Consider the following 26975-nt stretch of genomic DNA (forward strand, 5'->3'; position numbering starts at 1 on the left):
ACCTTCACTCTGAAGCTGAACATTTTAATAATGACTTAGCTAACGTTTCAAAGATTTATATATATCATATTGAAACATCTCTCACATCCAGCATCTTGCTTAAAAAGCATCTTGAGTTATAGAATCACAACTGCAGGAGCTACATTATTTAGCACGTTGGTTTGGGTCTGGAGGGAGAGAAGACGGAGCCATGCATAGGTTAAGTGGTTTGGTGAAGAGATGCAGAGGCATGTAATTACGCTGAGGGCAGCCTTTTCTGTGTTGACACACAGAGGACAGCGAGTGCAGCACCAGCTCATCGTTTATCACAGCAGCTCAGCGCTGTTTGTCAGGTCTGGATCTATTCACAACAGTAACCCCACCGCAGTAACACTGTGTGTGTGTGTGTGTGTGTGTGTGTGTTAACAGTGTGAAGGTGTGTCCGTCGTTATGAGGTTGATGTGCTGTAATGCTGCAATTTTATAAACCTACAAAAAACAAAAATAAAATGTTCAAATGCCTCGGAAAAAAGTGGGATCGGTACATCCTGAGTTTCACAACCTGCTGTACTTTGTAATACAATAATATTTAATGCTTTCTGTCCCACCTGGCTGGTTCATGTCCTCTGGCTCAGAGTCTGTGTTTCCTGCGTTGCTGACGGGGGTTTTGTCGGGGTCTGAGGAGAGCTGATGATCCAGCTTCTTTGGGCTGTCGATGAGAATGGGCAGACGCTCCACCTGTGGCAAGAAGAAAATATTTACAGATCTGTCGAAATGAAATAGTGACAACATGCTCAAGGAATAAGAAACAATAACTGTGATTACTGTGACTGACAGTTAAGTCAGATCGCTTCATATGAACAACTGCAATACAATAATTCTAACAATAACAACAACAACAGCAACATGACGGGGGAAAAGACGACTTTACGTGTAAAGATAGTGTCCTATCTGAATCAGTCGATCTCTTTGATACATTACTGTAGTATTGATAAGATAAAATGAAATGAAGTGATTATGCCACGCCCCCATTTCTCTATATAAGGACATACGTTTGCCTAGACATGTATCATGGAGGAAACGGTGAAGTTGTTTCTACACAGGGAACGTCTTGCTAGTCAGAAACAGCTAATAAGCTGTTTGTCGCTCTCTTCAAACACTTAATGTCAGTCTCTGAAGACGCGCTCTCTACTGAAGAAACAGCTGCAGTATATTCCAGCAAGGTTAGATATGATATCTTATCAGAAGTGCTTGGAAGTAAATAAGAATCTCTTTATAGAGCCTTTATATATGTGCAGCTTAATGGCACTAGAAATTAGTGGGAGTGGCGGATCATTAAAGGCAAAAAGTAAAAACAATTGTTACACTTCAATACCGACATTCTCATATCTCCACTGTAAGCTAAGACTGGGACACTTTTTGTAGTCAAATATTTTGATTATGTGAATGACTGATGAGGATGAACAGGCATCAGTTTCATAGTTATTTAGGCTAATACACTGGCCAATGCATTCGTAATGTAACCTAATGGTTTTAAATATTGTTGTCTATTAAAACCATTTTAATGAATGCAGCTTTAAAAAGTCATGTGTTAACATTGTCTAAGACTGCTGGGCCTTTATCATTTGTGTGTACGTGTGATCTGAGGCAGGTCTAAATCTGTTTTTAGAGTACCAACAATTTCAGGTAAATGGTAAATGGAGCTGCACTTGTATAGCACCTTTCTAGTCATCCGACCACTCAAAGCGCTTTTTACACTACGAGTCACATTCACCCATTCACACACACATTCATACACTGGTGGCCAAGGCAAGGTGCCACCTGCTACTCACACACTCACACACCGATGGAACAGCCATCAGGAGCAATTTGGGGTTCAGTATCTTGCCCAAAGATACTTTGACACGTAGGCTGGAGAAGCCAGGGATGGAACTGCCGGTCTTCCGATTGGTGGACGACCCACTCTACCTCAGCCATAGCCGCTCAGGTAAGAAATGAATCCCAGATTTGTGCATACGCAGTGTTTGTGGATGAGGCCTACTGTTTTCAAAGTAAGAAATAGGCTTTTAAATGTGCTGAAACAACTGGTCAAATATTAAATTAGTTCATAAGCAGAATTAATCTGCAACAGTTGTGATAATCAAGTCATTAATGAAGCAGATATGCCAAAAAATTCACATATGAAAGACAAGAAATGTGATGAGCTGCTGCTTCTCTTTGCTTTGTATCATCTAAAATGAATGTCTAAAGGGTTCTGTGTGGAGTCTGCATGTTCTCCCCGTGTCAGCGTGGGTTTTCTCCAGGTACTCCAGCTTCCTCCCACAGTCCAAAGACATGCAGGTTAACTGGTGACTCTAAATTGTCCGTATGTGTGAATGTGAGTGTGAATGGTTGTCTGTCTCTATGTGTCAGCCCTGTGATAGTCTGGCCTGTGCACTCTTTCATGCTGTATATTATAAAGTCTTTATGTGTGTGTGTTCAGGCCTGTATGCATGTAAATACACTGCACATTTACACCACATGTCCAGTAGGAGGCAGTGAGCCCAAAGCCTACAATAACAGGCACACGTCATTATGTTGCACCTTAACATAATTAACAAAAGGCTGTTCTGTACCATTTAGCATTTTTAGTGATTATAATAAAGATGTGATGATACACATGTCAACAAGTATACAGATACAGCAAGTAAACAATGTATACTAACAAAGAATGAGGGAATTGACAGATTAAAGGAGGAATTTTTATGCCTTTGAATTAATTGAGAGGCTGCAGCTCATTACACACACACACCTTCATCCATCTGCGCTCCTTCAGCTACACTCTCACTAAAATTAATGACTGAATCACACCGGAGCTGCGAGCTGTCAGTAGTAGTAGTAACAGAGGGTTTTGTGTTTGCCTGCTGACAGCTCCCTGCAGGCGAGTACACCAGAGAGCGCGTGCTGGCTCTGGCTTGTTTATCATGTCGCACTGCTAGCGAAGGCAAGATCGGGCCACTTACACACACGGGGAACGGCTCGGCGCCCTCCTGGATGACAAAGCCTTCGATGACATGTGTGAGGACCTGGGGCTTGACGATGGCCTGGGGCGGTTTGTTCTCTCCGTTCTGCGGCGTGCTGCCCGTCACGGTAGGCGCCTCGCTCTCATTTCCTGAGGTCATGGCTGGAGGTGGGGTCCCAGGTGCAGCACTCGGCTTCTTGGTTGAGCCTCCGCCTGCTGACCGAGACAGAAATACAAACACCGTCCAGTTAATGTTTGAGAGCGTGTTGAGTCTGAATTAAATCAGAGCTGAAAAGAAAAAAAAAATAAAAATAGTTGATAAATAATTTCTGTCATTTCTCAGGCAAACCACAAAACAGCCTCTCGTTGCTCCTTGAATGTGAATATTTGATGCTTTTTCTTGTCATATGCGATCATAAACTGAATGTTTCTGAGGTTTGGACTGTTACATAACAAGCATACTAAAAATTTCACACTGGGCTCTGGATAATTACGCCGGGCATTTTCCACCAGTTTGTCACATTTTACAGGCAAGAAAATAACCAGAAATCCTAATTAACTGTCTGATTCAATCTTTAAATCAAAAACATGAAACATTTTGTGATTCCAGCTCCTCAAATGTGAACACTTGCTTCCCTTACTTGTCATATGAGATCATACACTGAATATCTTTTTTGACTGCTGTTCACACAAAACATGCATCCTGAAAGTGTCACACTGGGATCTGGAGACTTAAACTGGGTATTTTTGACAGTTTTTTACGAAAAAACCATTAACCAATTATCAAGAAAATACTAAGCAGCCCCAGATTAATTGTCTCACTCAATCTTTAAAATCAAAAACATAAAACATTTTCAAATTCCAGCTTGTTATGTGAACACTTGCTTCCTTTCCTTATCATATGTGATCATAAACTGAATATCTGGGGATTTTGGACTGCTAAATCGTCTGACTCAATCTTTACATCAATATTACAAAACACATTTTTTAAATCCAGCCTCTAAAATGTGAGCACTTCGTTCCTTTCCTTATCATATGTGATAGTAAACTGAATATTTTGGGGTTTTAGACAGTTTGGTGTACAAAATAACACATTTAAAGACACCACTTTTGGCTTCAGGAATATGTAATGTGCATTTTTGAGTATTTTGTGACATTTTATAAGTCAACTTTTAATCTAGAAACCAATCATTGACAATTTAATTAATGTTTTATTGAATTACAGTACCTGATCTTACACTAGCAGTGTAGGAGCAGGGTAAATCCACCTCTGTATGTCCATTATTATTATTTTTACATCATTAAACGTCTCATGAAATGTCTTTAAACATCTAAAGGGACAGCATGAAACGGTAAAACTTAAATTAAAAAAAATGTATTTTGTTATTTTTGCCGAGCCAAGTCACTGTCTGCCTTTAAAGCATCTATGAAGTTACATTATTCATAATTATCACATATAAAACAGCATCCAGTCACACACACCTGCCTGTTGCAGATATAAAAGACTTTTCTAGTCTTAAACTAGCAGAGAAAACATGAGCAGTGACCCACTGACACACAGAGGATCAATAACACACAGTCAGTCCTTCCTGCATCTCTCCACCGTAACAACAACAACAACAACAACAACAGCTTGTCTCTGCACTAAACCCTCACAAAGCGAAAGTAAACAAGAAGCAGCCGAGCTTCATCATGTTTAAAGTCTCCGGTGTTTAATTCGGTTTCTTACCAACTTCCACTGTGTTCACGGAGAAAACATGTGCGGGTTAGCTGGTGCTTGTTGTTGTAATGATCCGACACAAACACACCGACCTGCCGCCGCTGCTGCCCGGAGCTGTGATCGCTGCAGCGCCGCTACAGAGCCGTTAAAGCAAAGCTCGTGTAACAGGGTCCGCCTCCGTGCTTCCTCCCACAGCAGCTAACGTTAGCATCTGATGCTCTGAGCTCTCTGCTGCTGCTGCTGCACGACTACACGGTTCAACCTGAGAGGAGAGAGTCTCTAGATTCAGCCTCACACTGAAAATACTTTATTGTAGTCCCAATGACTATATCCAATTAAACTACAACCAATTAAAGCCACAAACTTGAGACAGTAGCGTGTGTTTGCTGCAGGGACACAGAGAGGAAATGTAGGGACTGTTCTCTACTTATCAGAGGAGGGGGATGACTCTGTGTGGGTTTTTATTAAATTATCATACAAAAAAATGATTACAAAATGATACATCATTAAATTATTACTATATTATTAGTATAATACGCTGTAGCCTGACGTGCACCTCTCAAGAAATGTAACTCCATGTCGCTGCGACGCAGACCTCCTGCTGAAACCATTTCCCTCAGTGGAAACGGTGCTTTTATTTGCTTTTATTTCACAGATAAGAAACAATAAATTGTGAAGACAATAAAGCCTCCGCAAATAGCATTTAAGTCTTGTGTGTGATTTTTCCTGCCTTCATATCAGCAGAGGAAATCTCAGCTATTTGCTAGGCTAGTTTATATAATGTAAAATGCCACAGGCTTGTGCTAATAATGTTAGCATGTTGTATTTGTGGGGAAAATGTGTCCAGATAAAGACAAGTGTTTTGCGTGTGAATACTGCGAGTTTCAGTGAAGCTGATTTGTGTACTTGTGTTTGAAACTGTCTCTATTAAGCCATGTTTAATGTGTGTTTCATGTGTGTTTTGAATCAACTAAACTTTACAGCACTTCACAGAAACCTCCGCAGCAGACTAGTGTTTGAGGTGTAACTGCAGAGTGACACAGACACACCACGTACAAGTATAAATACTCACAATGGTGGCATAGGCTCTGCATAGAGCTGACGCACAAGTGTAAGTTTGTAGACTTTGTTGATTATATTTAGCATTATTAATCTGGATCTGTGTATATTATAGATAAGGTTATAACTTTATTGATCCCCAGGGGGAAATTGACAAATGACCCAGCAGATCAAATATTTAAAGAAGATTAAACATTTAAGTGATGTAGGCCTACATTTTAATTAATGCTGGGTGATAGGGAGAAAATCAAATATCACAATATTTTTAATAATATTTTCGAGTTTAGACTTCTTCCACCTCTGGTGTTCAGACAGAAAAGAGCCCTGCATTAAATAAAAGAATCAACATGCTGCATTTGTGGGCCGTGTGTTGTTTTAGTTAATGGGGAGACGATGAAATATAATTCAGGAAGTCCAGTCTGAGTTACAGATCCATGAAGTCTGGGATGTATTAAGAGAGCTGATCCCTGAGGGACAAGTGATACTACATCTGGTACTGGAACCCCAAAAGCATTTCCCCATAGACCACCATTATAAGAGACCTCTCAAACTACACTCAAAGTCAATTATCTCTCTTTGTATTATTAACTTTAAACCAAGGGAGTTTTTTTTTATTTGCAAGACTTTCACAGAACATAGAGAAGCACTCTTAATGTGTGTGACATCATCCCAATGTAAAGTAATCATGGTGACAATCATCTTATCTTGATGATTGTAAAGGTTAACAGTAGAAAGAGCCATGCCATTACAATTAATAAGGGGTGCTGTGTTTTTTCTCACAGTGCTAATATTTGTCTGAACGTGACCTAAAATAACCCCAAACACCCAGAAGCTAACACAAAGGACATGACACCAGAGTCCTCAGTGCAGGGGTGAGCTGCAGGCTATATATTCTGTGATGTGTCATCAGTGTGCTCTTAATGTAACACCCTCTACTCTATTTACATACTTCCACTGAGACGCTTGAGAGAGAAGTGACAGTGTGTCTGAATATCTGTTCGCAGAGAGCACGGCTGCAGATGATCTTTGTCGCTGGAAACCTTGAACACTCAATAAGCCACTTTAACTGAAAAACAGCTTTTGTTCAATTTTCCTAAGATTAAAAAAAAGAAAGATGAAACAGCGTCATCAGCCCTGCAGCCAATGGATTACAAAAATAGTTTCCTGCTCTGGTGGTGAGCATCACACCCAACTCACTGCCCATAAACAGCAATTTGTGGTCTACAGAATGTTTCACTTTACAAGAAACACAGCATTAGTCCCATTTCCAACCGTTTAGGAGAAATGTCACTATAGAAACTCATCTGTGTCAACATTTAGAAAGTACATCAAGATCATTTAATGCTCAGCAAGAAGAGTGAAGCTGCTGCATGATCACACACTGCTGACTGTGAGTCAAATCATTAATCAGGACCGGCTTTATCCCTTTTATCTAAATCATCTGGCTGACAAAATGTGCACATCAGGCGAAAAAATGCAGCGATATGAAAACACGTTTTACTGACTATGCAACATTTGTGGGATTTTCTTGATACATAAAAGCTTTTTAACTGGATTATATTGTGAAAATATAATCTTAGGGCCATCCCACATTTCGTAACAGTTTTCCAAAGTTTAGAAACTTCAGATCTTCCAAGCAATTGTCATAATAGTCTATTACACAAGCTGTGTAATGGACAAAAGCTGTCATCGTTCCCTGCAGAAATAGTGAATCAACGGTAGTGCTATACTTTGACTCACCAGTTCATCAGTTTTGACACCTGTACTATCTTATGCAATCCAACAGAACAGCTGTGTGATAATCTTTGAGCTTCTTCAGGTTTTGTTGACACTGTGTCACAAAGAAAGTTATATCACGATATTTTTCAGCAATATCTCGATACACAATATATATCTTGGTATCTTTAAATCTCATCAAAAGCGTTTCATTAATGCCAGGACTGGGAGACAAAATCAAACATCACAATATTTCTTGCTAGTGCTTTCTAGTTGTAGGGGTGACTACTTTTTTCCCCCAGAAAATATTAAAATGTTAAGATTTTTATTAATAATCATCAATAATGAGGATATAACAACTGCGTAGGTTGAGGCAAGTGTTAAAGCAAATAGAAAAGTCTGGTAAGTTGATAAATTTACATCACTTTACTGTAATGCAGCCTGTAAAATGCGGGAAAAAAAACATTTCTGATACACGATACAAAGATATCCAAAATCTAAGATGATATATAGTCTCATATGTTGATAACGATATATATCTTCATATTGCCCAGCCCTAAACGATGGTGTTGTAATAAGCTGCATTATATCTTTTTTCTGCCTCATGTATGTGAATGGGTGTGAACAAAATATGACCATGACGTCGCCCCTGCACTGTGGGTGCTAAGGCCCGGACACACCAAGCTAATGATCAGCTGTTAGTCATTGTTGGGCTACTGGTGAGCGTCTGTTGCTGTAGTCAGTGCGTCTAGTGACTTTGCCCCTTGTTTTCCCCCGTGTAATTTTTTTTTTGGTCGATTCAGCATGTTTAATCCGCCATGGCAATGGCAGAGCTTGTCGCTGAATGAAATCACTCTGATTGGTAGTTCAGCTCAGTGCATGAGAAGAGAAACAGAAGTGAGGAAAGTAAACAATGAGCTAAATTCAAGAGGGAGTGAAACCAAAACAAACTTGTTGCATAAGGTTAGACTGTATTTCTTTAGCCATTGAACTCTGACGCAGAAACAGTTCGTGATGGTTTGAGTTATTGTTAAGTGGCACACGGTAAATATGCTTTGGTCTATCAATACCGGCTCGTGTTGTCAATGTGCTGACTGGCTAACTATCGTCAAAATGGCCTTCTGGTTTCACTTTTTGAAAAAGGAATACCACCATCTGCTGGTATGGAAAGTTATTTCCTCTCTTGCAGGCGCAGAACGTACATGCTGGCTGGCCATCAGTTGAGTCTTTACAATGTGTTCATGTTTCACTTTTTGGGCGAGACGTGGCAACATGAGGCAACACAACAGTCAGCTTTCATTGCTGCTAGTTCTTTGATGTCAGTTTGGTGTGTCCGGGCCTTCACACAGGAAACAGTGTGTGTTAAATTATTTCCAATGTAAGTTACACACAACAAAACAAAGTGTTCATTATGAGTCTGGTTATATTACTGCTGTTGTGATGTTTTTGTTGTGGGTTTAAATGTTTGTGCATAACATGGCAGAGCTGAGGGAATTGTGGTTATCAGGTGAGCTTTTTGGCCGCAGCTCAGGGAAATCAACAACAAACTAAGCAATAAGAGACAGAGAGTAGTGAGACTAAATGTGCTGCAGACACAACATGTTCTGAATTACAAGTAAAAATCAGCATCGATTTTCCTTCCCTCCGCTGAAGGTCTCCAAGAGTTGGCCAATACCAGCAGGGCAGAGCAGAAATAATGGTTCAATTTCTCTGACAAGGAGAAAACTTTTAGTTTAACTGCTACTTCTTGTCCCAGTGGCTAATTGGTTACAAAGTTTATTTACCAAAATGTTGGAGTACTCTACAAAGTGTAATTTAGCAGCTTAGGAAGTCATGCTGAGTCATTACCTTGTGGCTGAACAGATGGCGTGGCTGGGTCGACCTTGGGCTGCTCTACGGGCTTGCTGGGTTGGGATGGCGAAGGCGCAGGTTGCTGCTGTTGCTGTGGCTGCTGTTGCTGGGTGGCGGGGGCTGGACATGTCTCTCTGACCACCAGTGAGGTTGGCTTATCTTTGCTGTCCTGAACCAGGCGAGAGGCCTACGATGTGTATCAGGAAGAGGGGAAACATGAGAAAGTAATGTCTGAGACAGTGGCGAAGAGACAGATCAGGGACTGTTGATACCTTTAATGTCAGTGACTCAAAAAGTGAAAACCATTAGGCTTGGAAAATATCACAGCAGTGGGAAAATATTACACCAGGAATCCCAAACTCAGAAGATTCCTGTTTTTTCAACATGTAAGTCTTGGAGTAGACATTGATTCGGTGGTTGTTGTTGGACCAGTAGTTTTTCTTTTGCTGGTTACCACTTTAAAAAAACATCAAGAATGTTGGCGACACAAAAAGTCAGGATGTCAAGTAGGACAGAAAGTCGTGCCCCATTATAAACAAATTGAGGACAAAAAAATGAATCATAAAAATAAGCAGTTCTGGAAACACACGATGGATGATATGCTACTGTGAAAAAGAGATACCCTCCTATACCGTCCTCTAGATATACGAAACATGTTACAAGTTCAGAAAATTGACTTTTTGTCAGTGTTTCTATTAAATTTTCCTCACATATCCAAATAAAGTAAATCATTTCCAGCAGCACTGTGAAGCTGTGCTCTGAGCTGAATGCTAACATTAGCATGATATCATGCTCACAATGACACACCAAGTTGATGGTCAGGCTGTTGGTGAGCATCTGTTGCCCTAATTTTTGTGGCGTGTCCCGCAATGTTGGCACTAGCTGGCCCTTGTCAGCTCTTTTTCAGCCAATTCAGCATGTTGAGTTGATGTCAGAGAGCGGCCATTCGAAGAACTGCAGATTTGGCTTAATTTTTCAGCCCTGGAGGTGGCTGCTTGGCTTGAAAGTGTGTAGCAAATTTCACAGTTGTAGAGATATTTCACTGTGGACTGAATGGGGGGACCAACCAACAGCCAAACATTGCCATCCCTGGCGCTGCGCTGCTGCCTTGGCTAAGAACAAATTATTTCCCAATTGCCAGTGTTTTCTGTGAAGACTGGAACAACAGTGCTGCACCATTACATAATTTTAGCATCAATAGTATACATCAGAAAACACTGGGACATGGGGATTCTGGGGAACCTGCCCTGTTAGTAACAATACCTGCCAAAACATGGTCCAGTGTGTCTAAACTAAACTAAATTTATATAAGAGGCAAGTCCCTGACCTGCCTTTACACCAACATGTATCTATGAATCTAACCTGATCATTGATACTGGCAACTACTGATTTAATAAAAACAACAACAAAATATATTTTTCAAGTTGCTCAAAACCTCTTTTGTTTGAGACCTTGGCATGTGCGTGTAAGTGTCCTCACCGTTGGCTGTATCTGTAGGTTGATGGCAGTGAGCTGGACGGGCTGAGCTTTGGCATGGTTGAGGGAGGAGTGGAGGGCGTGGGGGCTGATGGTGGAGTGGAAGATGGTGGCCTGCTGGCTGGGCGTGGAGGGCTGGTGTGGAGCAGGTTTGGGCAGGACGGGGACAGGGTGCTGTGATGGCTGAATGGAGGCTGTCTGCAGCAGCTGGCCTGCTGTCCTCTGGGAAGCTTGACTCTGATGGACCACAAACTGCTGCTGCTGCTGCTGCTGCTGCTGCTGCTGCTTGTGCTGCTGAACCAGGGAGTGGGGCTGGATCTGCGTGTACGCTGGAACGAGAATAAAACCAATATTTATTATTAGATTCAGGGAATTTACAAAACACAGACAGACACTTCTGTTGTGTCTCACATGCCATATGTACTGTAGGGATCCACTGGTTATCAGTCTGGCCAATTATGGGCTACAATATTTGGCATTTTTCTGATTATTAGATTTATGATTCTTTTCATCTGACGGCCGATACCATACATTAATTAAAAATGCATTTCTTTGGCTCTGGTGCCGCCACCTGCCTCTGTCTGCAGGCATGTTATATAAGTAACATCATTAGTGGGGCGGTACTTTGTAGGATATACAAAGTGGTGAATGAGGATATGTTGCACCACTCAAGCTGCAAGTAGGTATAGCTGCAGCTGGAGCAGCTATGTGACCAACCCATTAGCTAGATGACTCGCCAACCAGTGCACAATCAGCCCCCTTTGCCTATTGCCAAGGAGGTGGAAGCCACAATGAAAATGCTAAGTTAGCTATTAGCTAGCCATGAAGTATTAGCTTAAAAGAGAGGTGGTTAAGGTTAGGGTAAGGGTTACATCTCATTACTTATAAGCTGAATCTTGTCTTCATGTATAATGTAATATACAGTGGATTATTGCTATGTTTGGCCTCATATTCATTTACGACAGTGTAGCATTGTAGAAGGGTTCAGATAACCATCGCGATAGTGGGTTTGTCTTGTTCTAGTTGTGTTGGTCACAAATGGAACGTGTCTGCAGTTACACACACGACGTCCTCTGCTGTCTTGCTCAATGTCCCGTCCACAGCAGTATCTGATTGCTTACATGTTACAAGTAATTACCTATCAACACTGAGGGCTGCCGTGCCACTGACAGAGAAAAAACACAGACTGGAGCTACTCCGATTAGCGAGCAAAGCTGGTTGTAGAATGTAAGGCAGCAGATATATTACTGAAATTGAACATCACAATATGATGAAGTTGCAGAAGACACCAATTGTTTCTGATGATAACATTCTCCCGTCAGTCTACTAGTAGCTACTGGATGAAACTTGGGTATAAGGACGAGAACTGCAAGGACCTGTCACATTAGTCACTGTCTGCTAGCCACTAGGCTAATTTATGCAATGTTAAATGTCATAGGCTTATGCTAATAACGTTAGCATGTTGTATTTCTGGAGAAAACGAATCTAGCAGAAGACAACTGTTTTGTCTGTGAGTTATAATGGAGCCTAAATGCACTTTTATTTAATCTTGTCACTATTAAGCCATGTTTTATGTGTGATTCAGGTGGATCAATCAAACATAACTGCACTTCACAGAAACTCAACACAGTGGCACAGAAACCCCACCACAAAAAATATTTTTGGAGGTGAAAATGCAGAGTGGCATATCAACACCAGGGAAGACAGGCTGCAACACATGCAAATAAGGTGGAAGAGCAATGTTCTCTTTTGCACCATTTAGTTAAACATATAAAGCTTAAGGACACTTAAAGTTTTGTGTTGGGGTTTTTGAGAGTTTTTGTTGTTTAAAACTTTTGACAAATTTTGATTTTCATTTTTACTGCAAATGTTTATCACTTCAAGTATCAGTTATTGTTCTCCTTGAGTACTCATAATCATAAAAGTATTGTGCCCCGAAAGAGTCCTTTAATTATGTTTCCTATCCATACTGGCCATAAAGCAATTAAAAATATCTATTATCTGATCTCAATTTTTGGGCTAACTTCAATAATCAACAAATAATTACTGGAGAATTTCTGCAGACATAGTGGTAATCAGAATCCTTGAAGCCATTTAATGAAGCCAAAGTGTAAAACATTCTGTAGTTCCAGCTTCTCAAATGTGAATATTTATTGCTTTTGTCTGTTTTATGTGACTATGAGTTAAATAATTTTGGCTTTTGGATTGTGGATCGGACACAATAAGCACTTGGACGTCACTTCTAGCTTTTTTCTCCCTATTAGGGGAGTAATCATTTCAGGCCCAGTGTTCCACAAAGATTACATGATACACACTGCATGCTAAAGTCTTATCACACATTATTCTCTTCTATAAGGTAATTCAGAAAAGTCAAAAGCCATGAGTCAGACTTGTTACAAACTGTGAGCAATATTTATTTCTTGCGTGCTCACACTGTATATCAGGAGCACTGAAAAATGTAGACGTCTGCACAAAAGAGCTTGTTTTGTAGCTTTGCCTTCACCTGTGTGCACCATGTTGACAGGATGTAATATTAAGAGCTCGCTGAAAGGTGCACTGAGAGGCCCTCTGCTGCGGTTTTGGTCTGACCATTACTCACAAATCGTTTCAAAATGGCCTGTCACCACCTGTCTGCGCTGCTGTGGGTAAAAAGACATCCCGAGCTCATAACTTGCCCGAGACACAGCACATCAATCTTGTATTGTGGGAGCATGTCTGAGTAAGAGAGAGGTTCAACGGAAGTAGCCTGAGGCCAGTCTAATATTAGAAATGCCTAGAAACGAACATGCAGAGCCAGCTGTCCATGACACTCTTTACGGGGTTAATGTTGAGTCAGCAGGTCCGAGCCTCTCTGCTGCCTCCTTGATCTTTAACAACTCTACCAGGAAATACTAAAAACTAACTGACTCATTGTTATAACTGAAACCCAAACATGAAATAACTCCTGCAGCACAGCACTACACAGTAGCTCCTGCTATATGAGCCGTGTGAACATGGAGGTGTGTTTGGCGATGGTAATAAACCCCCTAATAAATCCAAGCATGGAAAACTGCCAAGTACATCAGCGTTTGACTCAAATCCCCCTCGCCCCCGCCCTCCCCCTCCCCCTGTTCTTTTCATGATGTTTTGTGTGGGATAGGCTCCATCTGGTTTCAAAGTTTCCCTGTGAGGCACTAACCGCAGTCTGTGCCCTGCTGCGGAATATATAGATGTTTCTATCCAGCAGAGTTTGCATGTCATTAGTCTCTTTAATGCTACAGGATCTGCTGAAAAGTGTTTTCTTTTTCACATGGTGAGACTCAGTGGAACCCACCAACAGAAAATTTGGTTATCTGTGGTGTACAGGGATATTTTACAATGTTAAGAGCAGGAGGGATATGAGCCTGGGATGACTGGAGACATCCAGCAGCTTTAGATGGTTCTAGGGCTGCAGCTTTTAATGTCAATTAATGGATTAGTTGTTTGGTCTTAAAAAGTCAGGGAAAGGTCAAAAATGTTGATCAATGTTTCCCAAAGCTATAGATGATGTAATTAAATGTCTTGTTTTGTCCTCAACCCAAATATATTCACTTAACTGTCATAGAGAAGTAAAAAAAAACATGACAATTCACATTTTTAGACTTTTTTTCCTTTATAAAATTACCGTGAAAAAAAAAAAAAAAGTTTTACATGCTCAGGTTCAAGCCTAAACTTAATAGCGTTGGTTATGGACTATTAAATCTATCGATATCATCAAAATAGGGGATAATCAACATCACTAAGATTCTTCCTCTGGGCACTATGAATGTTTGTTAAATTAATCCAATAGTTGTTGAGATATTTCTGTCTGGATCAAGCAGCAACCTCTGGGGCTAAAAAATGAAGCCAACAGTGAAGTGCCCAACAAAGGCAGTTCCCCTAATGGCCACTTGAGGCTTGCTCCAAGAGCGAGTCAATCTGCCACTTGCTCTTTCTTGCTCCAGCCTCTCGCCCAAATATGGTCGCTCCTGGCTCCAAAAACCAAGATGGCAATGGACGCAATGCTAAACTGAAAGCTTCAAAACAGAGTCCGCAAACCAATGGTTGACGTCACCGTAGCCATGTCCACTATTTTTATAGTCTATGGTCTGGAACAAAGTGGTGGACTGATCAGCTGACCAAGAGATCAACAGTAAACTGATGACTCCTAGCTGGGCTTCAGTAAATTCAGACGTTACCCAAATACTTCAGGGATAAGGGCAATTATTAGTTGTCAATTAGCTGCAAGCTGAGCTGGCGGCTAAGCTAATGTTGCTAACTTCATAAACAGTGCTAAACAGCAGCAGCGGTGCTGACAGAGCTAATGGTGTTAACCAAGGAGAAAAGGAAGGTGGATGGAAACTCTGTTATGAGCGCAATGCAACACAGTGGCGATGAACTAGCCAGTGGGATACACACATGCACACGCAGCCAGACCAGCCTACAGCCTATGACAACAAACAGAGGCTCAGATTACAACACACACTGAGGTAGTGTGGCTTCATTCTCTGCTCAGGACACCATTACTCCATTGTATCCTTACGTAGCAAACAGAGGTTTGCTGCTGTGTTACTGTTCTGAATGACAGATACAGAACCTTTAAGGATTTCCTTACTGTTCTGTAACACACTGATGTTTTGTGTTTCTTTCCTTCTCACGACCTGCCTCCTGGACGTTTGGGGACAAATTAATAGGACAATAAAAACCATGTGACTGTGGCACTACTCAAGGACAACAGGGCATGTGAAAGAACTCAGACGTGCACAGGATCTGCACTCTTATTCTGTGACTGAAAACATGTTTTTGTGCTCTGAGTTACTCACATTAGACTCAAGATACAACTTATGACCTCTTCCTTGGTGGATTTTAATGATTATGCTGGTGTAAATATGACCATCAAATAAAAAAAATATATATACATAATTATATGTAACTGTCACATGTGAGTAAAATAGCATTAGTAATAGTTTCTATAATCTAACTGAAGCACCTTTAATCAAATCTCACAGAGTCATAAGGTAGCAAGAGATTTCCAGCTCCAGTCTGAGTGAAGGAGGGGGATTTCTGAATCAGTGCACACCGGATATGACCGGTCCTCCCTGTGAATCCTGACACTTTCTCAAGACTCTAATGAGGAACAGGGAGAGAAGACTTGGAAGAAGAGGAAGTCGGGGGAATTCATTTAAACGCTATTCCGCCTCAAGGTCTCAGGATTAAGGACTGGAATGACTCAGCCGCCCCCTCCACCCACACACATACTGTTTATACACACATGCAATCATACAATATTCAGTATGTGGCAGAGGTCTCCACGCCCCTTTAGTTATAGTGCGTAGACCTTTTACTTTATCTCTGCATTGTTGCACAATGTCCAGCGGTTGAGGACAGTATACGTTCCTGATGGGTTTGTCGCACCAGGCCCTGGAAAATCCCTGAGTTTCCACATTCTCACTGGCTGCCGCTTTGGCTTACATTCATGAAACACATTCCAACCTAAAACAACAGAGCAACAGCGGGCCTTACGCCATCTTTCCTCACTTTAATACAACTCAAAATCTGGTTTGCAGATCCTTCATCAAGTGGGCACCAAGAGAACACTGGCTAAATTAATCCTATTCCTGATTTGCTTTGAAACAATCTACCTTTCAAAGAGAAAACCACATCACACACCTCAGTATTTTAGCAGTTGTACACTCTACGGTGAGGCTTAATTTTCTGATAAACAAAAAAGAGCTAACTACGGTGGCCAAAATGAACATGATAATGGCCCTATCTAGAGCCAGTTTTGGGTTTGTCTGTTCTGGGCTACTGTGGAAACATGGCCGAGATCACACAGACGAGGACCTGCTCCCTATGTAGAAACAAATGGCTCATTCTATGGTAACAAAAACACAACAATTCATATGTCCAGGTTAATATACACTAAAGAAAACATACTTGTTATATAAAATCTTATTTATGCCAATACATCCTCCAAAATCCTACAAACTGGACCTTTAAAGTCCCAGTAAACGGAAGTTAGAGCGTTGTTAGCGTCTGTGCTGTGACGTATTTCCCAGTGAAACAGAGCATTTGAGCAGTTTACAGGTAAAAGATGGATTTAAATCAAATCCTTCGCATTTGATTGGACTGCTAAAAAATGGGCTGGCTTATGCCTGGTACACACTACTAGACACTTTGTCAGATTAGGGGATTGTGGAGTCATAAAATTGTGCCGTGACTTGGCCGACAGACTACACGATGGTGCACACCAATCATCCCCGGTCATCGTTCATGACGTGTGTGATGTCATCGAGTTATTCTTGTCCTATTTTTTATAATTATTACTATTATTTCAGTCACTGTGTCTGTTCATGCGCCAGCTGAAATGTTATTGTAGTAACATAAAAAGAGCCACTAGATGGCAGGAGTTACATTTGAAGTACCGTACGAAAACGTACAAGTCACTAAATCCTCCACAACAAGTTCCTGCAAATGTTTCACAATAAAAGCCTTTTTAGAAAATTAAGGGACTTTCTGCTGGTACGTTATGAGGCGTCCCAGACATGGCATCTGTTGTCATCCACTATGTACGACACTCATTGTTGTTCACGATCCAGGCCGACACAGCATGACACTGTGTTGGGATATAATCGGGCTGATATCATGTAGTGTGTACCTGGCATATTATTTTTTATATATGCTAATACATCCTCCCAAATCCTACACACTGAAACCAGTGAAACAGAACTTAGAGCGTCTTTAGCTTCTGCGCTGTGACACATTTCCTAGTGAAATAGAGCATGTGAGCAGGATTGGACTGCTAGAAAATGGGCTGGCTTAGAGTTCAGTGCGATACGGAGCTAGAGCGGAACACATTGTTGGCTCCATACAAACCTCCCTCGCCATTACATCAGGAGGAGGATGAAGGAGACATAAATAAATTAGACCTCCGCCACATTGTTTTGAAAATGAAAACAAAGGTTTAGCTCAATGATATCCAAACAAACATCTCTTCCTATCTCTTTTCATATTGCTACTACAACCCACAAATAGTGAAGTGTGATATTCAATGACCAGTGTGGCTAGCTTAATTCTCATTAGACTGGATGATCTTTTGTTAACACCCTTGAGTGCAGGATGAGTCATCAAACATTTACCTGGTTGTACAGAAAGACAAAAGACATATATTTTGATGTAAAAATAACTGATACTGATTCTTTTGACATATGTTTGGTATATAATAAAAGATAAATGATCAATTAACACAGAGACACATGATTTAAACTGGGAAAATGTATTTTTCATTACACTGGGTCTTTTAGTTTTGCATTAAGTTGAAGGGTTTCCATTTTTTCTTGCCTTTCCAGGTTTTTTTTGTAATAACATGCAAGTGAAACTGGCAACTGACACTGTTGCTAGCAGCTACATAAATATGCCAAAACAGACTTGAGTGTGCAGATCTGGTCTTTTCATCTGTGAGCATGGTGCTTTTGGGGGTTCCCTGCTGTGGTTTCTATAGTAAGGTGCTTGCTTTTGAGTGCCAAGAGGAGGGGATGACAAACGCTTACTGCAACGAGCCAGACGCAACATTTGTTTCCAGTCCAAGTCCTATTCAGGGGAATGTCTGTTATGTTCACGGTAACAGAGGCACTGCTCTGAAATCATCTGCCATTGTTTGAAAAGCAAGAGGAAAAACTGATGACCAAAAATAGCAGACACGATTAATCACACCTCTCCAATTTTTGTGGAGTCAAGTTCAGCACTGATGAAGGGAAAGATGTGTTTGATTTAAGGTAGAATTTCAAGAATAACATTACGGTTAGTGATACGGTTGCAGCAATATGCTTTTTTATTGAGTCTCTTTATCCTTTATTGGCATGTCATCTGTCAGACTTGTTTCCCAAGTTTTATCTTGCCTTCAAGTCATGTCAGAAACATCAGATCAGCAAAATAATGAGTGGTAATGTTTTTAATGTGATTTATAAAGTGAGATTCAAGAGAACTTTGTCATTATCCAGACTATTTATGCTAGAAATGCAGGTTTACTCCACAATAAATCTAGTCTGACTCACTGGATGTAGACATTGGCTGGCTATTTAAGGCTGTCTGCGTGTTGCTGTTTCCAAAATCCCCTTCGCAAAAGGGAACAACATCAACCTCAAAGTTAGCAACCTACACACTGAAAAGGACAAGTTTTGATGAAACTTTTGATTGTTCAACAAGACACGCCTACTTTGTTCTTTCTGTGAATTTTTCTAGAGATCTACAGCAAACAAAACAACTTGTAAACACACCTCGGAAAAGCTCAGACTCCATTTAACTGGACTCTAACACCCAATGTTGATCTGATTTCTGAAACAGCCAGTCGGTGTTGATTTGCCTCATCTTTCGAAACATCTCCAGTCTAACGATACCTGAATACCATCTTTTTTATGCTGGGTGTTTGTTCCCTGGACCATCCCGACTCCCAGCCAGATCAGCAAACTTTCTGTTTGTTTTAGCTGCAGTGCTAACACCCAACACTGAGCCTTTCAATGGTCTCAACAATCTAACGCCCATACCGAAACGACTTCACTCTGTTGTTGATCCCTTTAAGAACCATTACATAACAACCCTTAGGAAACAGTTGCCATGTGATGCTAACAGTTAGCCACCATGTGTGTTCCCCACTGACCCTATTCTGCACCATCACTGCATCCTGGGCTTAGCACCGCTCAGATTATGTGTGCTTCCAGATCAGGCTCCCAGGAAGTGTACTGCGCTTTGAAGCCAATTTGCGTAGTAGCCGCATGGTGTTATTACACTGTCATGTGACGTCCTGTGATCCAAAAATAATTCTTCCCATTGACTAACATGGTAAAACAGACATTTGTAAATCAGTGGATACATATTTTTTGAGTGTCACAACCCTGGCAAAATAATTTATTTCACTGCCCGTATTTTAATCCATTCCCTCTGATAACACTTGCAAAGTCTAGAAGAGCCACACGATTGAATCACTTTATCCCCATTCAAGTTAGCCGAGTACAAAACCAGAAGAAGTCTTTTTGGCCTGCAGAAGTCTCTAGAGCGCCTGCTCAATAGGCCACAGAGGGCAGAAGCAGCGCCATTGATCCAGGTAATTTTATACATGGCAGTTGAACCATTTTGGCTTCATGCACCACTTTCAAAGGAATGAAAGGGGCCCTGCCTCCAACGCTGTATCCAGTTCTCTTTATACAATTATGTCCCAAACCCGGTAGCAACCTCCAGGGCTAAAAAAGTCAATGCAAAGGCACAACTGCAGTTCCTTGAATGACCACTTGAGAATGACCCCAGAAGTGAGTCAATCCCCACAGACACCCTCGTTAAAATGCTCAACTTTACTTTACAGCCTAGCACAAAAACGATTTTGGTCTCTATTGCCAATTTCAACATTCATGACAACTGTACAGGGGGTGATTTTTTTTATAACTCATCTGTTTTAATTTTATTGAGACTTAAAGTCTTAATAAAGCTTTACAGTAAGTGACAGGCCATCTGCCCATAGTCTCCTCGGATCCTCAGTTAGATCCACTCCTTGCTCCTCCACAGGGCCAGATTCTTGTCCAAATATGATCACTTCTGGCTCCAAAAAACAAAGATAATGACAGCCATTATGCCAAACTCGAAGCTTCAAAACGGCAGTCCACAAACCAACATCACAGTGGCTACATCCCTCATTTTATATGGTTTATGTTTCAGGCCTTTCTCACACAGTTCTGTGGAGACAGGTCTGTCTACACGAGACTACAATTAACCCAAAAAAATTGAGCCTAGCACAACCCATTTAAGACAGAAAGCAAAAGTAATGTAGCACAGTAGTGAAGTACCGTAACTTAATGCTTTTCTTGACAGTAGTAAGTAATTAACTTAATTTGAAATATAAATATTGTGCATAATTCCCTAAGATACCCTAACAACGCTCAAAATACTCACAAATTAGTCACAGAGTCTAATAATATCTACTCATTAAAGCCAAGGTTATTATGGACAGGATGTGAACACAACCACCAGAAAAATCTCTGGTTTCCTGCAGCTAAATTATACAGTTTAACCACAACAGGACACCAACCATTAATCATGAAAGTAGTTGCTGAAATTCTGGATTAACAACAGACAGTGGCGCGTCAGTACCAAAAGTCTCCCCTGATTTTATGTTGGAAATCAAAGTGCGTAATGACCCACTCACAGCCAAGTTGAATCCACGCTTTTATCCTAATTTGAATCCAATCAGGCAGCCTTACAGCCTCTCCTTCTCCTGATCCATAGTGTATTAACTCCCCAGCATCTCATGTGCACACCTGTCCCTCATGGCCTGCTGCTATGGCAACCCACGTTAATTTTTCCAGACAGCATGCAGCCAGATTTTCAGCTTCCATCCTCCCTTTCATTTTATGTGAATCCATTACTGCAACAAAGCAAGACACAGTTGTGCACTGACACGCTCAGATAATCCCAACTCCCCCTCCCTTTCCCCACACAAACACACACACACACACACACACACACACAAGCCCCAAAACATACACGCACATCTGAATAGGCAGAGGAAAACAACAGCATGCATAAACAGGGTGCACTGCAGTGTATATTAGGTTTACAGTCATGTACACTCATTAACACAATTACCAGTCACAGCACATACACACACACATGGTACATGTATATTTTTTCGGTCTTGCTCAAATAAACTACTCTGTGAGATGTGATGTCTTATCAGGACCCTCTCTGAATGTGATAATGCATCTGAAGGGGCTTATCCTGCAAACAAACAGGACTAAATTTGATTTAATCAGCTTGTGCTGCTGGCATATTCACAATCATTCACACTAAAATGAAAAAAATAACACAGCTGCTGACTTTCAATTACACAATAAGTGGTTTAGAGAGATTCTTGCGTGGCAGTGTGCCTTTCACAGCTTCTAATTCACAAAGCAGCTCGACTGTTCCAGACACGGCCCAACACACGCTCTTTAATACGGCTGGTTTCACCCCTTCAGTGAGTGAATGGTTTTGTGATACAGGCCATGACATGTTGCACTCGCGGCCCAGAGAAAGCTATTAAAAGCGTAAAGTGTAAAAACTCTTTTCTCATCTAATCTTACTATAAACACGAGAACACGTTTCCACTGTATATATGACAGCTGCCTGAAGGGCCCAGTCTATTTCAGGGTTTGAAATGGACATCTGTTTCCAAAAAAAAACGAAGCATGCAGCAGCTGGCAGACAGTTTGACAGTTTAATTTATCTGCCCACAAAAATGAAAATTAAACTTCCTATGGTATATTGAGTGTCAGTCTCTGTACAGAAATAACATTAAGACTTTAAAGAAGCAGACTGTTTACATTTAACATACATTTCAATTGCTCTGTAACCGCTGTGAACGCTTTGTCAGATGAAAACAAGATGGAGAATCTGCAGCCATGCTAGCAGCTCTGTGAGACGAGTGCTTCATCTTAGTATAGCATGTTAAGCTAATATGGGTGATAGGGCTGATGGGATGCATTGATTTTGCAGGTATTTGGTCATAAAATAAAGAACTAGACAAACTAACATTTTGACCTGATGATGGCGCTAGAGTTTATTGCTAGTCCGATCTACGTCGAGTAGATATTGAGATATTTAAAATAACTGACACTTTGACCTGCTGGTGGTGCAGAAGGGAAAGTCAGGGCATCGTAAGTCATAACAATTCATTGTCTGGTTGCCATTCATTTCTGTTTAATATGTCCCTGCAATCCATCCATTAATTGTTGAGATATTTCAATAGGGGACAGGCCATCAGACTGTATTTTTACATCTCTCATGCTGCTAGCACGTCTAAAAATACTAAAGCGAGAAGTATACTTGCTGCGTGGCCAAACGTACACGTGCACGGTGTGCTGCACCTGTGTGTATACTTGCTGCAGCGCGGACATTCGTCGATGCAGCCAAAACGCCTGATATGGGTGGTCTCTGCTAGGGGCAGACCGCAGCACTCAGACACAGAGGTCACAAAAAGCGAATAAGGCGGTGACAGTGTATTTCCAGATAAACACAAACATGGACACTCTCGATGAAGAGGAGATCATAATTTTATTGCTGTTAAGATCTCGGCAGAGAGGTCTCCACCGCCATCGGAGATGGTATGTGCGGCCCCTTAACCAATCACATGGGGAGTTTGTTTCCCTTGTTTTCCCCATGCGAGCAATCGATGAGGAAAAGCACAGGGAATTCTTCCTTCTTTGGAGTTTTACGGCGGTTTCCATCCGTTACGTTGCATTACCGCCATCTTCTGGGTCTACCTTGCTCCTACATCTTTTATTCCATTATATCCTTTTCACCAGTGCACCTCCGACCTCACGTTCACAGTCTCTAGTTATACTTCGCACGAGCGCCTCTAGTGTTCATGCCAATATTACATCTCGCGTACGCATCACGCTACCTCGCAGCAAAGCGTGTGGTCTACGCACCAAACAACCGCAAAATATGCGTGGCTGCCAAATGTGCACGAAAACTGCACACGCACGCGTTTCGTGCAGCAAGTATACTTAAGCCTTAAAAGGGATGCACAGATTTTTTAAAGTACTTTTTGACTAAAGTTTATTTGTTAAATTCTGTGCGTCTTCTGGTTGATCAGATAAACTCCGGAATACCTGATTGATGGATATGTAAGTCTGAGTATCTAACCATCATTTATGTTCTTTACCAATTAACACTGCACCTTACAATTGTTTTTATTATCAACTGATCGGTCTGTAAAATTCTAAAATATTGAAAATGGCCTGTTACAATTTTCTGAGGGCAAAGGTAATGTCTTTACTGCTGCGAGGGTCATAAGGACAGAGGGATGTCGTATGCTGTAAAGCCCTGTGAGGCAAATTGTGATTTGTGATATTGGGCTTTATAAATAAAATTGAATTGAAATTGATTTGAATTGAAGTAGCATGGATCATGGGAGTTGACTTAACTGAGGCAGAAATAATGTTCACAGGTGAGGAATGAATTTAAAGTTGTATTCAAGTTACGTTTAATCACATTTATTCACATTATGTCATTTAGTTCTAATGGAATAGCTGCAGTAACATTAGCTAACATAATGTTATCATGCTAACTTACTTGACTTGACTACCCATATTCAAATTTGTTTTTTCCTGGATGGCAGAGGCATGACCTGCCCTTACGGGCCGTACACATGCTGCATCCTAAAACACCTGGAAAACACAAGGTTGGCCTCTGGGCGCTACTTCTGTGCCTTTTTTGATCCAGCTTTCAAGAGTGCGACGGTGGGTTGCGTCTGAGGTTGATAAGCAAACTTAAGAAGTACTGCATCATGGCCTATTTACCTGAAATCCTGAATGCAGAGCTGATCTTCTTCCAGGAGCTGTTTGTGTGTAGGCCTATCATCCGTGGGACAGATGTAAAGCTCTGGCAGCTCTGCACCAAAATGAACAACTTTTCCATATTTACTACAGACTGATATCTACTGAAGAAGTGATTGGTTGGTCCTCGTCACATGATATGCAGCGCACTGCTGCATTCCAAAAGTTGAACTCGACAACGATGGCGTTGCTCTGGTGTTTAAGTGCACCTGCCGCGCATCCTCACTGAAAACAATGAATTTGAGCGTGCAAAAAATGCGGCATGTGTACAGCCCCTAAACCTAACCAACCAAGGCAACAAGTACTAGCCAGTCAGAGGGAGAGTAAAGCAGGTCATACCTTTGCCATCCTTGTGAAAGAAAATCTGCAACCTTTACACTACTGTAGCTAACATTATGTAGGAAATTCAGTGGAGTAACCCAACGTAGCTTTCTGTGGTCAAAACTATCTTATGCAAAATAACTTCATGAGCGTGCTGAACATTGTTGTAATATTATAAAATCACTGTATGTGTTAGCTTTGTGGCCGGCATGAGCCTCTTGTCATGGTAACACATCGTATTAAGCTGGATCGATATCAAAATATCATATCAATAAATTCCTTCCTCACTCTCTGACATATCATCTGGTGTTTCTGTGGAAGTTAGAGCAACAACTAGAGGGGGTAAAGGGGAAATGACACCATTGAAAGGCGACGAAATGAAACACACTGTGCTTTAAATAAAATTATAGATCCCTCTGGGTTTGAACACTGTTGGAAACATTTGGGATAATGTGCCTACACCACTCAACATAATACATAAGACAGGTTTAGTTGTTTTTAGACATTTTAAAGCGGAAATGTTTTATAATATATCTTTCAATTGCTTTTGTTATTTGAGCTACATGATGAAGAAAATCAGCAAATCCTCTTATTTAAGAAGCTGGAAGAGATGAATTTATTATATTTGTTGTTATTTACTGATTAGCAAAAATACTACTTGAATAAATTGACTTACTGATTCTGCTCTAAAACCCTTTATTTCTCTTATTTTCACTTTACAGACCAAACAGTAAATGCCTTTGATTATGTCTGTGGGGTCTGGGTCCTTCTTTCGGTTGGCCCTGCTGTAATCACTGTCAGGATCAGTTTTATTGGTCAGAGACCTGCACACATTCAGACTTCAACCTTATTTGAACTTCTCAGACTGTGGGTTTACACACTTCACTGACCTGGAGCAATCAGGGGCTGCGCACTGACAGCTGTCACACTGCGGCTCATGTTTATAGCTCGGACCTCTGTGACTGCCGTACTGTCCCCTTTCTTCCCTGCCTCAGATGAACCATCGGAGGAGGTGGCCTTCCCTCCCGTGGAGGCCTGCGTTACTTGGCTGGGATTTTTGATGAGTGAGGCAGGCTGGATGGGCACAGGGCTCTGCTTCAGACTGAGAGCCTGCAGCGTCTGAGTCTGAGAGGAGGACGTGGTCGCCCCCTGCTGGCCGCGGATGGCAAGATTCTGGACCTGATTCTATGAGACACAGAATGGTGGGATATTATTGATACAGACAGACTTCAAACAGTGGGTTAAAGGAGCAGATATTATTAGTCTGTCAGAACTGGGTTTGTTAGAGAATGAACGAAGATGTATTTTGCTTTGCTGCAAACCAGTGGAGGCATATTAAGATCACCCAGCTGATATCACAGAGGAAGTACAAATTATTTTAAAACCAATGAGCTTCCTGGTATGCTCAACGCTGAATTTGAATATGTTTTGACTAGGGGGATCAGGTCCAGGACCTTAAAACAAGCTTGTAGTGATAACATTTTCCCAGTGAGTGTACCTGTGAAGAGGCCGGCGTGGAGCTCTCTGACTGCACAGCCGTCACTGTGGCTGTTGGAGTGAAAATGAGCTGCGGGGAAAGAGGAACAGCCCGGCCCAGGCTCCTGGCCACCTGCACCAGGTTGCTCTGCTGGGCCTGGAACAAATCACACACACACACAGCATAGAAGTGGATGAGTCAGGGAATGATTGTTGGATTGGATTCTTCTCTAATCTCCAATAAAATAGCAAAGTAGGCTAATGAAACAAGACCAGACCACAAAAAAAAAACCTAACTAATGTCACGCAAAGGATTATGTGCCCAACAACTTTAGTAGGATCAGAAAAAATTGCCACAACATTTGTCCTGCTTGATCTAAAGCTTTAAAATCTGGTACAGACATACAAGACACATGGACAAGTGTCTAATGAAAAATCAAACTTTCATCAAAGTCAGGAATTTTAGAAAATGAGGAAAACACTAACATTGTTTTCATTAAACATCTTCCAAATGCAATGTATTTTTATTCTGCATGTGTGTGCAAATCTTTGATATTACACTTGTTATGAGTTGATGAATACTAAATACTTAATTGTGGTCCTTGTGGTTTCTGAGATAGAGCCATTTTCTTGTTGTACTATATTTAGTCAATGGGTTTCATTGCATTTTGAGGAAGTATGTCTGTTTGCTTCTATAAAGGAACTGTGTATAAGATTTAGAGGCAAGCAGACAGGATTGCAGATTGCAACCAGTTGAAACTTTTTACCAGGAGCTGAATTATCCGCAGAGGTCTCCTCCTCTCAGAAACAAGTGGAGCAGGTGAATGAAACAGGTAAAAACATGGAAAAAAGCATCTTCGTGTTAAAAATCTGTGTTTCTCAAACACCTGTTTAGCATGTCGGAGAGGGTTTAGAGACAGGCCTAGCACCTGTTAATGTGTGTTCACCTTTTTCCTCTGGTAACTTAATATCCAGACATCCAGGAGGGTTTAACTAGGAGCTGAATTATCCGTAGA

The 26975-nt window shown here is 41.2% G+C and overlaps 1 protein-coding gene across 4 annotated transcripts in view; it reads right to left on the reverse strand.

Annotated features, from left to right (window-relative positions):
- phc2b (polyhomeotic homolog 2b (Drosophila)) overlaps window positions 1-26975 on the reverse strand; it is a 56598-nt gene that overhangs the window by 8169 nt on the left and 21454 nt on the right. For 2 of the 4 annotated variants that reach the window (XM_078170323.1, XM_078170314.1), the window contains exons 6-11: window positions 25982-26116; window positions 25374-25668; window positions 10805-11130; window positions 9323-9512; window positions 2981-3192; window positions 587-716 (exon numbers count right to left, since the gene is read on the reverse strand). In XM_078170323.1, the coding sequence (XP_078026449.1) occupies window positions 587-716; window positions 2981-3192; window positions 9323-9512; window positions 10805-11130; window positions 25374-25668; window positions 25982-26116 (1288 nt within the window). Of the gene's footprint in view, window positions 1-586; window positions 717-2980; window positions 3196-9322; window positions 9513-10804; window positions 11131-25373; window positions 25669-25981; window positions 26117-26975 lie in introns of all 4 variants that reach the window. The other 2 variants (XM_078170318.1, XM_078170309.1) reach the window with 1 other exon arrangement.

This window comes from Epinephelus lanceolatus, chromosome 1 (genome assembly GCF_041903045.1).
Source record: "Epinephelus lanceolatus isolate andai-2023 chromosome 1, ASM4190304v1, whole genome shotgun sequence".
In the NCBI taxonomy this organism is placed as follows: domain Eukaryota; kingdom Metazoa; phylum Chordata; class Actinopteri; order Perciformes; family Serranidae; genus Epinephelus; species Epinephelus lanceolatus.